Source organism: Leptopilina boulardi, unplaced genomic scaffold, assembly GCF_019393585.1.
Source record: "Leptopilina boulardi isolate dan_hultmark-lab unplaced genomic scaffold, ZJU_Lbou_2.1 LbouV2_364, whole genome shotgun sequence".
NCBI classification, from domain to species: domain Eukaryota; kingdom Metazoa; phylum Arthropoda; class Insecta; order Hymenoptera; family Figitidae; genus Leptopilina; species Leptopilina boulardi.
Window position 1 is genome coordinate 882,337 of NW_026137934.1, and position 15,798 is coordinate 898,134.

Below are 15,798 nucleotides of genomic sequence, written 5' to 3' on the forward strand. Positions count from 1 at the left end.
GAAATATTGTTATTTTTTAGTGACGGGCTTTTTTTAAAAATAGTTTTGTAAGACAATTAAAACTTTAGACGTAATTTAATAATTAAAATATCGAATTAAATTTTTTCAAACTAGGTCATTGAATATTAAAATTGTCTTTTGTTTAATTTATTATTTATCATAGAGAAAGAATGGTAGAAAGAAATTTTGTAAATTAGTAATTATAACCGCAAACTTGTTATTATCCATGGGCGGTCTTTGGATCGATGATTCTTGTAACGAGCGGATGAACGTTACGCTACTGTCTTCAAATATTTTCTTTGTCGGCAATTCGCAATATATATATATATATATATATAGTTCTCGAATCTCGCTTTTAAACAAGACCAAGACCAAGACATACTGTCTGTGAAAACAAGCGAAATGATCGTAAAGACGAGAGTTGTCGTTATCGTGCAATTGAGCACGTTGAGCCAGAACCGATGGAAATATAACAACCATAATAACAAACTGTGTAATATCGATTCGAGTTACTCCATATTGCGCATTTAAACCTGGGACCAGAGAAAATATTTCGTGTATATATACAAAAGAACCCAATGAAAAAAACATTTGTTTTTTCCCCTGTAATAAATATAGAAAAAATTTACAATGAAAATTAATGTTTTTATATGTACCAGCTAAAAATTCACAATGGCAGTATATCGAAAACAAAAATATTGATTTAACGCTCAATGAAAAATGAATTTTTTACCCAAAAAAAAAAAAAAAACAAAAAAAAAAAACAAAACACGGAAGCTTTATTTGTCATGATTATTTGTCAGAGGGAGAAAAAAAAATTCGTTGTAAATGTCTATAACTTTGGAAAAAATGGACATGTTAATTGGAATAAATGTATATAAAAAATTCATCGTTAATTTACTATTATCGTTGATGAAAAAAATATTGATTTATCTGTATAAAAATAAATATATTTTGGTGAAAAAAAAAAAATAATTTTTTTTGCTATATAATATTATGGAGATTTTAAATTACAGATATAGCATATAGTGATGTGACATATTCTCTTGAGTGACTATCGAAGACGAAAGATATTAGGTTGTGAGTTTCAACCTCGATCGACCTTCTACTTAGGTAGATTTTATGTAGATTGTGCCACAGATGCTTACGTAATCTTATGGCGATGCATTTTGCGCGTTTACTCACCCTTTATCTATATTTCAATATATATATATACTCTGAAACATAATTCAGATTTATGAAATTTAACATTATTGATTATTTTAAAACTTCTATGATTTACTAAAAAAAAAAAATACTTTTTATATTCTCATATCATTTGAGATGATATTTTCAATAATTGTTATTTATAATTTTTTTAATATCTTTTTTTTTTTGCGAAATAACAGCCTATGGACAAAGACCATTTAAGGGTACACTAAATATTAAACAAATATCTTATTTTCTTTTTAAATAAAAAAAAAATATTTGGTAGTTATTGTAAATAATAATTTTTTTATATTGTTTTCTTTCTAAGTAAAAAATATGAGAGAAGCAGGAGTATGGCGCCTCCATCATAGGGTTTCGTGACCAATATTAATATTACTGATGCTAAGAAAAAAATCCTTAATAACCGTTGCTAAGGAAAAAAAGTCCTTAGCAACCGTTGCTAAGAAAAACAACGACCATAGTAACGGTTGTCATGGAAACAGTTGTTATAGTAACGGATGCCATGGAAACGGTTGCTATGCTAACGGTTGTCATGGAAACGATTGCTATGATAACGGTTGTCATAGAAATGGTTTCTATGGAAACGGTTACTATGGTAACTATTACCATGGCAACCGAACGAGTATACAACGGACGCGAACTGGACGCCAAAGCGAAACTATAAGACTTTCGGGTCTAAGCCACGATACCTTAAAAAATTTTGGTGGGTATTGTAAATAATTATTATTTTTATTTTTTATCTTGCTTATTTAACTAAACAAAAGACACCAAAGTGAGAAAATTTTGCAGATTATTGAATAATAATAATGATTGGCAGTAGTCAACTATAATAAATATGATTTCGTGTATAAAATTTTAAAGTATAAGGTTATTTGAATAAAACGTCGAAGAAGCGCGCAAATGATGAATATGGGAGTGAAGAAAATCGCGATTTTGTGAAGATCGACATCAAATTGACGCGCTTTTAGTCCCACCGGAAGTGGTTTTCCAGGCATCTCTCTCTCTCTCTCTCGCTCTCTCTCTCTCTCTCTCTCTCTCTCTCTCTCTCTCTCTCTCTCTCTCTCTCTCTCTCTCTCTCTCTCTCTCGAACGTGTAACACGTTCGAATTTGCATAACACAGAATGCCAGGGGGGTTATTGTACTTCCTCTCTCTCTCTCTCTCTCGGAAAATTTTCCCTCTTGCATCGGGGCGCAATTCCTCTAACGGTGTATCGTGCCCATTGCTATAACGGCTGCATTGTGTGAGACTTTGCTACAATATAATGTACATCACGTACACCCGAGCGAAGAAGAGAATCGCGCGCTTCGCGACTTGTCCCCTTTCGTCCTCGTCGTTTCATTTAATTTCAAGTCCGTAGGTATCTACGTGGAGCAATTAGAAGTCGGCTTCATTTGACTTGGAAAGACCCGAGTATATATATATATATCTATATACAGGTTGGATACTGGATAGGCAGGTTCGTTTACACCTCACGACCGTCTCGAGATTCTATCTTGAAACGACGCCCGTCTTTAATGCGTGACTGGGGTCAAGATGAGTTTCCTGCTTTCGAATAACTGAATCCTGAAAATTACTCTGCCAACTGTCATAGTCAACATATAATCACGCGGAGAGAAAGCATTTCCGTTTCTTCTTTCGCTTCGTTATCAACGGCTTATTGCTTCTTTTTCTTCTTCTTCTTATTTTCCCTTTTATTTTTATTTCACCTCCGTTGCAATTAGCGCGAGTCCTTCCTTATATTCATTTTGATTCAAATCTCTAGCATCAGACGCATAGAGTACGAAATGATTAAAATGCATCCGCCGCGGCGGGAACAATGCATTTTGAATTTACTCTCTCTTGAGAGAGAGAGAGAGAGAGAGAATTTCCGGCTTGGTCTCGTTAAGGAGCAGGTGAGAAAAGGAATACTGGCGCGCAATTAATATGTATGTTTTAAATTTTCCATTGCGGAAACATTTCTTCTTTATTGTTTAATATTTAACCTAATATCTGATTAATTCACAAAAAGAACAACAGGTGTTTTATTTTAATATTCGATTTCGAACCGAATTCAGTGTTTTTTTTAAGATTTAGGGCTACCTGACGTGGGCCCTATTTCAGCCCGACCAGGGTCTGATGTGGCCCCGGTTAGTTTACTCATTTCATCTAGATTAAAGGAATTAATATGTGTTTGAAAATGATCCAGGAATGAATTATTAACTTTTTATTAATGTGAATTATTGCAACGATTTGCGAAAGTAATTTTACAATATATATCTATATAAAGTCAAATGGTTTCTAGCTTGTTAGTTTAAGTGCTCATAATTGGAAGTTCTATCTGTATACAGAGCACGAGGCCGCACGACTTCTTACTCTCGCGCGTATATATATATATATATCATCAAGAGAGTCGCGGGGACGCTTACTTTGTAGAAGTTAAATTAAGTTGATTTTCATTTGAATGATAAATACAACTCGAGGGATCTATTTAATCTTTGACAACTATATGTCAGTTCATTCAGCGTGCAGATTAATTACCACAGTCTACTGCAACTTCCGGAAAATCATCCATCAATTTGCAATGTTAAAAAAAAGTATTTATTAAAACTTGACATTTTAAATTATTTTTGTTTTTAAATAAAACAATATTTTTTTCATTTAAAAGAAAATGATTTTATTTATATTTTTGAAAAAAAATGTATATATATATATATATATATATATATATATATATTTAAAGCTATTTCTAGATATTTCTAGCTATTTCTCTAGATTGAATAAAAATTGTAGTTTCACTTTTTTTCCCTGAGAATTGTTGCCATGCATCCTCAATACAATCACATGAAATAGATTGAATCTATACAGTGGAAGTAAATTCGCGTTTCGTTTTTTTTTTTTTTATTGTCTTTCGCTTATGTCGTGTCAACCAGTCAGCTTGCTTCCGCAAAAGTATAACAACAAGGCGCCGCCGCCACTATACCTTCGGCTAGCTATTTCTGGAACCGTCACTTTTTTCGATAACTACTGGCAATTTCCTTGGAAATGTCCGATCTACGTGTTGTCACGGGAAATTGCGTTTGGTGTCCTTTGCCCCTTTTTTCCTCTCAAACATCGTTAAAGAAAACTTTTCTTTTCTTTCTTTCTTAAAAAGAACATTTCTTCTTGTCTCTTTCGTCCTTGACGTGCCATATAGGTCAAAGATAAGATTAGTCATCGCACACGCACACTTTTTTTTCAAGAAAAAATCCAAATACAAAAAAAGAAAATACGAATAAAATTTTCTCCAAGAATTATAATTTTTTTTTTTATTTTGGTAAAAATTGAAACAAAAAAAAAAGATTAAATATAGGTGTTGATAAAATCAGAGATTCCTTTGAAATGCTTTGAAACGAGACAAACAGAGCATTTGAATTAGGCTGGAAACTGCAACACATATACACTGTCTGCTGGAATTTGAGATCCGAAGAGGGACACGACGGAAAATATTTGGAGCGTGTGTTCCATTCGGATAGCATACACATGAGCGAAAGAAGAAACCTGTAAATTTGCAAACCTACACACAAACACTATACTGTGTATAGCAGCTGTAGATGGTATTCCAATTGCGACATTTCGCACGAGAGAAATTCAACATTCCAATGTATGTAACATCAAAGCCAACACAGTAGTATATACACTGTATACCGTTAACGACCCTTTGTCTCACTCAGAAACTGTTTTATGCAGTTAAGCCAATAACTACTGAGGCTATATAGGTGCCACAAATCCGTCAACGCGATGGACACAGAAAGGACAATGTGACTTTGCCAATTGTCGATGCATTGCGGACTTATTTATTTAAACTCGGATATTTAGTGCGTTTAATTTAAATTAATTATTGTTATTTCGATTTTTAAATGCGGTAAATTCGATGATAGAAAACAGGTTGTGCATAACGAAACGGAATTTACATTGCTATTTATATAGTAATCTACCTTATCTGCAGTTGATAAGAAAAATGGAATGTATGCTTTACCGATTATTGATCAGATGGAAATCTACCTTATTTTCTGTGAATAAAAATGGAATTGTGCTTTACCGACTGCTGATAAGATAGGAATCTATCTAACCTTCAGTCGATAACAAAAATGGAACGTATTACCGATTGTTGACTGTATAGAAATTTACCGTTTCTTCAGGTAGTTAAAAAATGGAATTATGCTTTACCGACTGCTGGCTGTATAGAAATCTACCGTATCTTCAGTCGATAATAAAATACCATACATTTTTTTAATTTGCTAATATCTTAGGGGGTTATTTTTCTTATACAAGAAAACATTTTAACAAACTTTTAAGCTAATCTCATAACTTTTGACTGGGTACACATCAGATTTTTTCGATATCTAAGTAGATAATATTTTTCTGTGACCATAAAAGTGAATTAAAGTACGAAGACTATATAGTTTCAGTTGGACATACATTTGCATTTACATTTAAATTGAATATATATATATAGATATTAGAGGGCATTTGCAATCGATTTGCATACAGCAGTCTTGGTTATCCCCTGACCTAAATCTCTCTTGCTTCGGTTCGTCCTACATCAGAGATTAAGCTCGACCTTGTCGCCTTTCTTCCTGTTCTAATGTACATAAAAGCGAACTTTTATGTCAATGTTCTCATTTCTCAAATCTAAAACCACAATCATATTTAAATCGAGAAAAAGGTGTGTTTAAAATCATAAAAATTATTTTCATGATGATAGTTATTATCACTTACTAAAATTACCATATTATCTTGAAGCTATATGATTATTTCGAAATATCATTAACTCTACCGTTAAATGAAAGTATACCTGCACTTAAATTAACTCTGCAGTAAAAAAATTCACTGATTAGAAATAATCACTTAATTTAAACTTTTGGTAATTAAAATTTAAATTTCAAATTAAATTTTCAACTGTTTGATAGAAACAACTACAAACAATTAAATATCAATCAATTTTGTCCATTTTCGATTGATATTATCGCTGTATACGGTAATTATATTATCATTGATGAAACTATATACAATTGATTTATGAAGAACAATCATAGCGTAGTGTCTATAGCGAATATCAAATTGAAACTACCAGTTACTAATTAATGGTAATTTTGAATCGAGTTGTAAAATAGTATTTTACAAATTAGAGATGAAAATAAGTTAATTGTAGTTAGATTTTTTTTCACTTACGGAAACATTTGTAGGGATTTGATTTTACAATTCGAAATTTTGAGATAATTGATGTTAATGCATATGACTCTAATTAAATTCCCGACAGAATCGCAGCGTGGCCAATATCGTTCATTTCAAGCAGAATCTGATCACGTTAAATTTACCATTAAAGCAACCATAAACGGACTTGCCTATATATATATATATATATATATATATATATATATATATATATATATATGCAATCGGGATATTCAAATACCTTTGGTTCGAATACCTCTTTGACTCCACGTGTTCATATATATATATATATATCGACTTTAAAACTTTAGGCAGTTTAAAATACAATTACAATTTAAATTTAAATTCAATAAAATTTTTTTCTTTATCTTTTAATGAGAAAATAAATCTGAAATTTATTTTTTAAAAAAGTCTATAATTATAATTTTAAATGGTATATACTTTTTTCGAAAAGTAAAAAAAAATTCCTATTGAAATGCGTAATAATGTAAAACTAAAATAAATTATCGAGAATTGAAAAATTTTCCTTTAATGACAAGAAGTAATAAATCATTTTATAAAGAATAAAATCTTAAGAAAAAGCAATTTCCGGAAGTACATCTATGTGATATTAATCACAATGCAGATTCACGTTTCTAACGATATCTCCGACATATCAGTTTCTTGAATACATATATATGTATATTATAGAAGTGCGAATAACCTGAGAATGAAAGGCGAAAATCGATAATGTCAAACTTGTTAATTTATCACGTCATTCATTTCTCATCCCAACATCTTTTGCTTCGAGTCTTTTCTCTATTCATCGACGTATATATATATATATATATATATATATATTTTATAATATTAAAATTTAACATCTACGTGAATGTCTGACGATCTTTAACTATATACGAGGTAGTTTGAAAACCCCCTTTTCTGTGGCTACTAACACTTATGCATTTATGCCAGCTTCTTAGACGAAAAGTACTGAGAGAGAAAAGCACCACGGTCCGGTGCTCGCTCGTTTCATTTTAACGATCCTCTCGGCACCCTAATCTCCTTTATCGTTCCATTAGAGCTCGACCATCGTCTTGCGAAAAGCCTTTTTTCTTATACGTCTCATGCTCTGCTTCCTTCTTTCCTTTCCTTCTTCTTCTTCTACTTATATTGTAAAAAAGCTGCACAAAATAAATTTGCAAACACCTTCTTTATTTCAATTACCTGAACCTCGATTAGACCGGAAATTTCTAATAATGAAATTAAGTTTTTTAGTATTACAGGAATAAATATATTGGTAACATTATAATATAATTATAATCTTGATTATACTGTAATTTAATTATCAAAATTATAATTGTTATAATATTATTTGTACTTTTTATTTCAAAAATTAATGTAATATATATTTAAAAAAAAAAAACTCTGTTTTTGTAGTATACTATTTAGTAGTATAAAACTTATTAGTTAATTACTAATTATTTGATTTTTATTCGAAAAAACAAACGAAGTTGAAGAACTTTTTTTCCCTAGAGTTAAAAAAGACCATTTTACTCCCTTCACCTTGGGCAAAGTTATATTAAAAGCAGACAACAATGGGTTTTAGTGCGCACTAATGAAAGTTAATCTTAAGTTGAAATGCATTGAATTCCACGGTAAATGTTTAATCAGTAGTAAAAGTCAATGTTTAGTCAGGCGGAGAAACTTTTGAGAAAAGCTTTAGTTTCCCGTATATGTATATACAATTAAAAGGATTTTCCTTTATAATTGTCGGTAATTATTTTATTCTCTATATTAGAAATTTAATATATTGAAACAATATAATTATATATAATATAATAGTAAAATACAGACTTTATAAAAGGTGTACATGGAATAAATAAATAATAAAATAAAATAATTAAATATAACAATAAAATATAATAATAATTTTGTCTTTTTTGCACTGTTAAAAATAAATCTTAATTTTAAGCCACTTTGGACTGAAATTACAAGAGACAAAGGACAGGCTAATATTTAATTACTTTCAGATGTAAACGGAGTCAGATAAAACAGAATTAAAAATAAAAACAATTTTAATATTAACAATTTGTTTTATTGTTTTTTGAAAATTTTTTTAAGAATAAGGCATTTTAAATAAGAGCGCCTTTTTCAACCAATGAGAGAGTTGTGGTAGCGCAAGCGTAGTTGCGTTTGGCGACGATTGTTGGGATCTTTGCCAGTGAGTAAAGTGATTATTTCTCACCCTATAGTGAGTAAAATAGTTTTCAATCCAGTGATTGTATATAGAGAAAAAATAATTATCAATGAAAATGTTCATTTGGAAAATTGTAAATTAATTGAAACTCTGTTTTCCTTTGGGTTTTAGTCTGATTAACAATGAAAACACAGCAAATCCAAGTCTACCCCGCCTTTTCCCCTAGTCATAAACATTCCTGTGGATAGACGGGAGTTTAATTCGATTAGGCCGCGCGCGATCATATCACGTCCCTGGTCGTTCGCTGAACTCTGTCTCTCTCTCTCTCTCTCTCTCTCTCTCTCTCTCTCTCTCCCTCTCGGTATATACAGTGAATTTTCCGGGCCTAGCGCATTATCACAGGTTTGCTTCGATTCGGTTGGTTACTGTGTGTTCGAGTATAGTTGAGTGCAGAACCGTCGCGCGCGCGTTACTCGCGTGAGTAAACGAGCTTTCGAATTACCTCCACAATTCTCTACCCCCCCCCACTCTGCCCCCGCACGCTTTAGTCTCGTCGACTAATGGCACGGATTACCTCGATGTGCGACCTGCTCTGCAACAACGTCAGCTGTAATTGAAATTCTTTTACGGATCTACTGAGCTACCAAACTCAAATCTCCACTGGCTTGAATCATTCGATTATTAGATTATCGCTGATGCAATGCGTGCATCTATCGAAATTATAATTCAAGCAAGCCGCGTATGTATATATATATATATATATATATATACACGATGTATATCTAAACAATTTTCCAATGGAATTTTCATTTCAAAATTATGGAATCTTAACATCGCTGGAATAATGTTTCATTATAAAGAATCGTTACTGAAGGAGCAAAAGAAAACAAAATTTATAATCTAAATCTGTATTAATTTGTCAGAAATTTTTTTTCTATGCTGAAAGATGAGTGTTTAAAAAAAAAGAAGTTGTTTAATGGTTGTCTCATATTAATATCTTCAGCTTTGTAATATTAGCATCAAACTAGGATGAGGAACAAATCAGCTTAAAAGGGTGGTATATTAGAATTTCGCTGAAAAAGACGTATATATATATATATAAAGCTTGGAAAAAAAAGAGATCAGCTGCCATTCATATAGTCCATTGTATGCAAACTATGTCGAACGACGAAAATGTGAACGTTGGATTTTCTGAAGCTGGACCGGATAATCTGCACAATCCTTTCCAAGGGTATATATATATATATACCCCGCCTTATACTAGTTCACATACCAGTATAACTATGTCTTTGAGAAAAGCAGAGAGGGATTGAAATTGTTTCTATGTTCGACGAAGGAAGAATTCTTTGTACCTTTCCTTTCTCTCTCTCTCTCTCACTCTCTCTCGAGGTATGCATTATTTTCCGAGTGTATTTCGAAGGGAAGCAATCAAAGCTTTGTGCCTTTGATCATAGTATTCTCTTTTTTTTTTTATTTTTTCTACTTTTTTGTTTTCAGAAAGAAATAGTTTTTTGTTTTGTAAATCGTCACAGACAAATCAAAAAGGTTTGCCAAGTCAATTTTTCCCCCTCTCTTATATAATTTTCCCTTCTGACATTTCAGATTTTGTTTCAGTTTTGATCTAAAAAAAAATAAATAAAATGCTATTTTTATTTAATGAAAAAAAAAACTAAGAGGTAAATATTTAATTATTACTAAAAAAAAATTTATAAATTGATCCAATTTCCTTGCATCTGATTCGAAAAAATATAACAAGTTTTACTTCCTCTCTGACTTAGAAAACGTTTAAAATAAGTTTAACGAAATTCACTATTCTTGAGAAAGAATTCTTGAGAAAGATGAAAAGCGGAAGGAAGGAAGGAAGGAAAAGGGCGGATTAACTCAACTATAGTCGAATGTTACTGAAAGTAGAAAAAAATGTAGAACGGAACACAGTTCTAGAAGTATAACCATCTTCTCCAAGTTTGTCGAATAAGAAGCAGAACTGAAAATGAAAATTCCTTTTCGAAAAGAATAAGAACTTTATCCACCGTTCTTTAGTTATACGGAAAATTCATTATTTTTATTATCAGAATGCATGTAAAGCAAAATTTAATTATATAAAATCAAAAAATTCAGATTAAAATTACGTTATTGTTCATAAAAATTCTCAAGTACGTGATAGTCGCAGTCGTTAAGCGCTGGTTACGTTATGCGTTTGGGGTTCGATTCCCCACGGCGGTGAAATTTTTATTTAATTCATGTTTGGTGTATCGCTCTTAGGAATAAATATTAATATTAGGAGTGAATTAGGAGTGAAATGGGAGTGAATTAGGAGTGATTATCAGAATTTTATAAAAAAAAGGTGTTGTAAATGTAAAAAAGGTCCTTAACGAAGTAAAATTTTGTTGAGATTCCTCTGCCTAATAAAGCCCTGGATCCATGGTCCTTCATCTATATCAAGAGGAAAATGTCCAGCTCCTAAAGACAGAGCCTCTTTCTCTCTCTCTCTCTCTCTCTTCTTCACGTAGGTGTGGAATTGTATATACATGCGACTATCTCTATCTCACTCTTGCTCACTTAGAAGTCCTTCGCTCAGGATCTTAATACAGAGTGAGAGAGGATATACCTTTTGCGGATGGCGATAAACTCGGAATAAACGATCGAGATTAATAGAACGACCTTATCGATCGGGCTGGTCTCGCGAAGCCTCGTAAATCCAGGTCCAAGATTTACTTACGCGAATTCGCCGGTCCTCCTTATCCTCATCCTCTCTCTCTCTCTCTCTCTCTCTCTTATTCCCTGCTATAATTTCATTGCCAATAAACCATGGAATAGATAGAGATCGTTATTGGTTAGAAATACACGTCACCCACGGAGTGCTTTTATGTATCTGGGAAAGAAATAAAATATCGCACTTGAATTAAAGTGTAAAGATAGAAAAGAGAAGAGTCATTCGATATTTAATATTGTTAAGCTCTTGTATATATACCATAATCATATTTTATTATATGTGGAAATGCTATTTACCAATCGTCAAAAGATTTCAACAAAATAAATTTTGCGATTATTATTTAAATTGAAAAACATTTTTTTCATTATTATTATTTAAATTTTTTGTTTTGTGTTTTCAGATGAGTGGAAAACGGTCTCGAAGTTTCAAATGTGCGGTCCATCATCGAGATCGGGAAGTCTGTTCAGAAAACGACTTTCATCTTCTCATTCACGAACCACCTCTTTTTCTTAAGTAAGTAAATTTTTATTTTCTATTTTTGAAAAAATTAGCAATATTTCATATTTTCTTTTTTAAAATTGTAAAATTTTTCAAAACATGAAAAAACAAGTTTTGAAACATAATTTTGTAATAATAATTTCGATGTCAAAGTTTGAGAAGTTATTTTCAAAGTGCCATATTAATCAGCATAATTATGTTTCTGTGTCTCCTTGCAATTAATTCCACTCTAAATAATCTCAGTCTTGAGAAACTTTCATCAAACATTTTCTTAGTACCCTAGAATTACTTTTTCTCGCGCAGTATAAAAACAATGCGAGATTCATTACTCAGTGCATTCTTAAGGAATCGTGTTTCCGTTTCCTATGCGGAAAAAAAAATGTCTTTTATCTTCCTGGTTCATGTTTATACGTGTCTGGTACATGTGATGTGCATAATCGTGAACGAAACTATGTGAGAAAAAATAATCCGTCTTCAATTAGTGCCCGAAGCAAAACCAGAAATAAATAGCAATAATTTTATTCACTATATAAATAAATTAAAAAAAAGAAAAAGCTTTTATAAAATTTAAAGCTTGAGTTATATATATATATATCACGTGACTAAATAACGTTATAAACTATTGTGACAGTTTTATGAGAATTAGAGACAGATTTGCGAGGATAATACACGCAGGCAGCAATTTTTAAATATGATATATGTACGCACGCTATACATATTAATACTAGGGTTTTGTATTATAAATATATACCCGCGGTTACAATCCAAATCAGATGAAAAATAGATTGTGATTGACACGAGAAGAAAAACGAAATGTTCTAATTATAGCTCTTTTTTTCCTTCAATTTTAGGCAAATTTATTCAATTTTTTTTTTTTAGTTATAAAGGATGTAATTTTTTCTGATAAGAAAAAACTGTGATATTCTGTGTTCTTAAATTAATACTTATAATAAGCTAATTATTTATTATGCAAAATTGTTTTTCCTTGTACACTGAGAGAATTTTTATTTGAAAAATTAATATAATTTATTTCAAAATATAGAAAATTCTGTTTTTGTACTATTTATAGTCATGTGAAACTTACGACACTGAAAAAAAATTATTTGATTAAAATATTCGGTTATACTTGACTATTATCAAATAAATATTTATTTATATTAGGTAAATAATTTTTATTTGAATGAATTAAATTATATTTGTTTTAAAAACAAAAATTATTGCTTCAAATACAATTTATTAAATTCAAATAAAAATTATTTGATAATAGTCAAGTAACCGATTATTTGAATCAAATAAATTTTTTTTTTTTCAGTGCAGTTTCTAATCAAATAATAAAAATTAATATTATTACTAACGTTACTAATGTTACTAACGTTAGTACCTATAAAAAAATTAAGAATTTCTAAAATATATTTTCACAGAAACTTTGCCACTAATTTCCCATTACCACTTTCACTTCCACTTAAACTTTTTATAATTTCCATTCCCATTTTCACTTATACTTTTTCTAATTCTCATTCGCACTTTCATTCGCACTTCTACTTTTTCTAATTCTCATTCCCACTTCACTTCCACTTTTTCTAATTTTCATTCCTATTTCCACTTCCACTTTTTTATATTCATTGCCACTACAAAGTAAAAACAAAGTCTTAAACCGTTTACACCTTAAATTAAGCCCATATATTTTGCATAAGTCTGTCCTTTTTTAATTGGTCTGACTCCGTTTACACCTTAAATTCAGCCTCAAAAATAGGCTGAAATCAAGATTTCTTTTTTAGTGTGTACCACTTTTTCTAATTCTCATTCACACTTTAACTTCCATTTGTTCCAATTTTCATTCCCATTTCATCTTTTTTATTTTCATTACAACTTTTTTATATTTTCACTCCCACTTCCATTCCTAATTTTTAAAATTTTCATTATCACTTTCACTTTTTCTAATTTCCATCCATGGCAATTAAAAAAAGTTAAAATAGTTGTGTAAATGGAAATTAGAAAGAGTTTTAGTCGAAATGGCAACAACTAATGAAAATTAGAATTGGAAAAAATGGGAGTAGAAGTATGGGAATGAAAATTAGAAAAAGGAAAGTGGGAATAAAAATTAGAAAAAGTGGAAGTGGTAATGAAAATAAAAAAGTGAAAGTGGAAATGAGAAGTAGAAAGAGTGGAAGTGGGAATGGAAGTGCGAATGAGAATTAGAAAAAGTGAAAGTGGAAACGGTAATGAAAATAAAAAAGTGGAAGTGATAATAGAAATGAAAATTATAAAAAGTGCGGGTAAGAACATTAAATACTTCCTGGTGGTCGATTTTCGACAAGTTTCTGTAAATACAATTTAGAAACATTTTCTTAATTTTTTTATAGGTACTAACGTTAGTAACATTAGTAACGTTAGTAATGTTAATTTTTCTACCTGGGACGTATATTAGTAAATTTTTTTACATATACGTGAAAATAAGAATAATACTAGTCAATATTGTAAAATATTTCACATGTTTTTTTTATATCTTTTTTTTTAATAATTTAATATCTCAAACAATATTTATTTAATATTTATTTCTATTTATTCCTTAACGGATTTTTTATTAAACAAATATATATATATATATATACTTTTAATTACTTGGAAAGAGTATATATTTTCTATCATTTTCTTTATAGTATGTACATATTTGAAAATCATCGGTTATCAAAATATTTGTGAAAAGCATTGAAGCAGTACCACAAATATGAAATTGTTGATTATTTCGTATTTTCCCAGCAAGAACTTAATTGCAATAGTCGTGGTGAGAGCGCGATAGGAAAAGGAAATATAACAATAAGTGTGCTTTTCTCTCTAGAGTGTATATGTGCGAGCTCGATTCTCATCCGTAAATTGCCAAGACTCCCTGATGGCAACCCTAAAACGTGAAACGCATTTTTAACACCTTCTGATGGTGTAATCTACCCTATGAGAGAGAAAAAAAGAAGAAAAAGTGTCGAGAAAAAGAAAGAATTATAATTGAACGAAAACCATGTTCATGTAATTTCAAAAAGGTGGGAAAAAAAAACTATATCTCCTAATTTTTGATTTTTTTGCCCTTATATGAGCTTAAGGAACAAATTTTATATATTATGAATTAAAGAATATTTATTTATACAAAAAAAAATTGGAATTTATTCTGGAAAAAAAATATTTCAGTGAAATAATGTCACATGAAAAATAATATATAAAATCGTATGAAAATTTGTCAGAGAGAAAAAAAAGTTCGGTTGAAAATATATATATATATGGAAGAGGGCTCGCTTTTATTATTCTGTTGGAATATATCCAAGATAGAGAAAGGCGACGACGCTCTTTCCGTGTTTCTGCTCTGCATTTTATGCCGTGCATCGTTACCCAAGCGAAGAGGGAACCATACCAACAAATACACAAGATCTGTATATATATAAGTATATATACACGTTACTTGTACATTGTATGCCCGGTGACGTACAGGACTATCATAGTCTTCCTGTTTCTCATAGAAAAAGAAAGAAAGGACACAAGAATTGCCCTCGTGCCACCGGAAAAGTGATCACACCTACTTTGTACCTCACTTAATGGTAATTGGCGCGTAATAATCATTATATGGGCACGAGGATACGGCAAATTGTATATATACGCGAAATGAAAACAATTTTCAAGATTAGAATTTTATCACTGAGAAAAAATTTTTTTTCTCCCCACTTGGAAAGATTCCCCGGAAAGTGACCCCTGGAGGTTCTATCAGAATTCCGCCGAAACTTCCAATGTAATTCCGTCGGAATTCCATCGGAGTTTCAAAGAATTTCCGACGGAATTCCGATCGAATTAGAACTCTAAAAATTTTGAAAAAATTAATCGGAACTCCGTCGGAATCCCATCGGAAATTCTTTAGAACTCCAACGGAATTATGTTGGAAGTTCCGGCGGAATTCTGATAGAACCTCCAGGGGGTCGATTACGTAACTTTCCCACTTCACATCTTTCACATCCCACTTCCCAT

At 30.9% G+C, this 15,798-nt stretch overlaps 1 protein-coding gene across 1 annotated transcript in view; it reads left to right on the top strand.

The window, feature by feature from the left end:
- The window catches only part of LOC127286894 (protein rhomboid), a 285,703-nt gene that overhangs the window by 149,898 nt on the left and 120,007 nt on the right, over nt 1–15,798 (top strand). Inside the window, exon 2 of the mRNA XM_051313517.1 lies at nt 11,696–11,808. Within this exon, the coding sequence (XP_051169474.1) occupies nt 11,696–11,808 (113 nt within the window). The remainder of the gene's footprint in view (nt 1–11,695; nt 11,809–15,798) is intronic.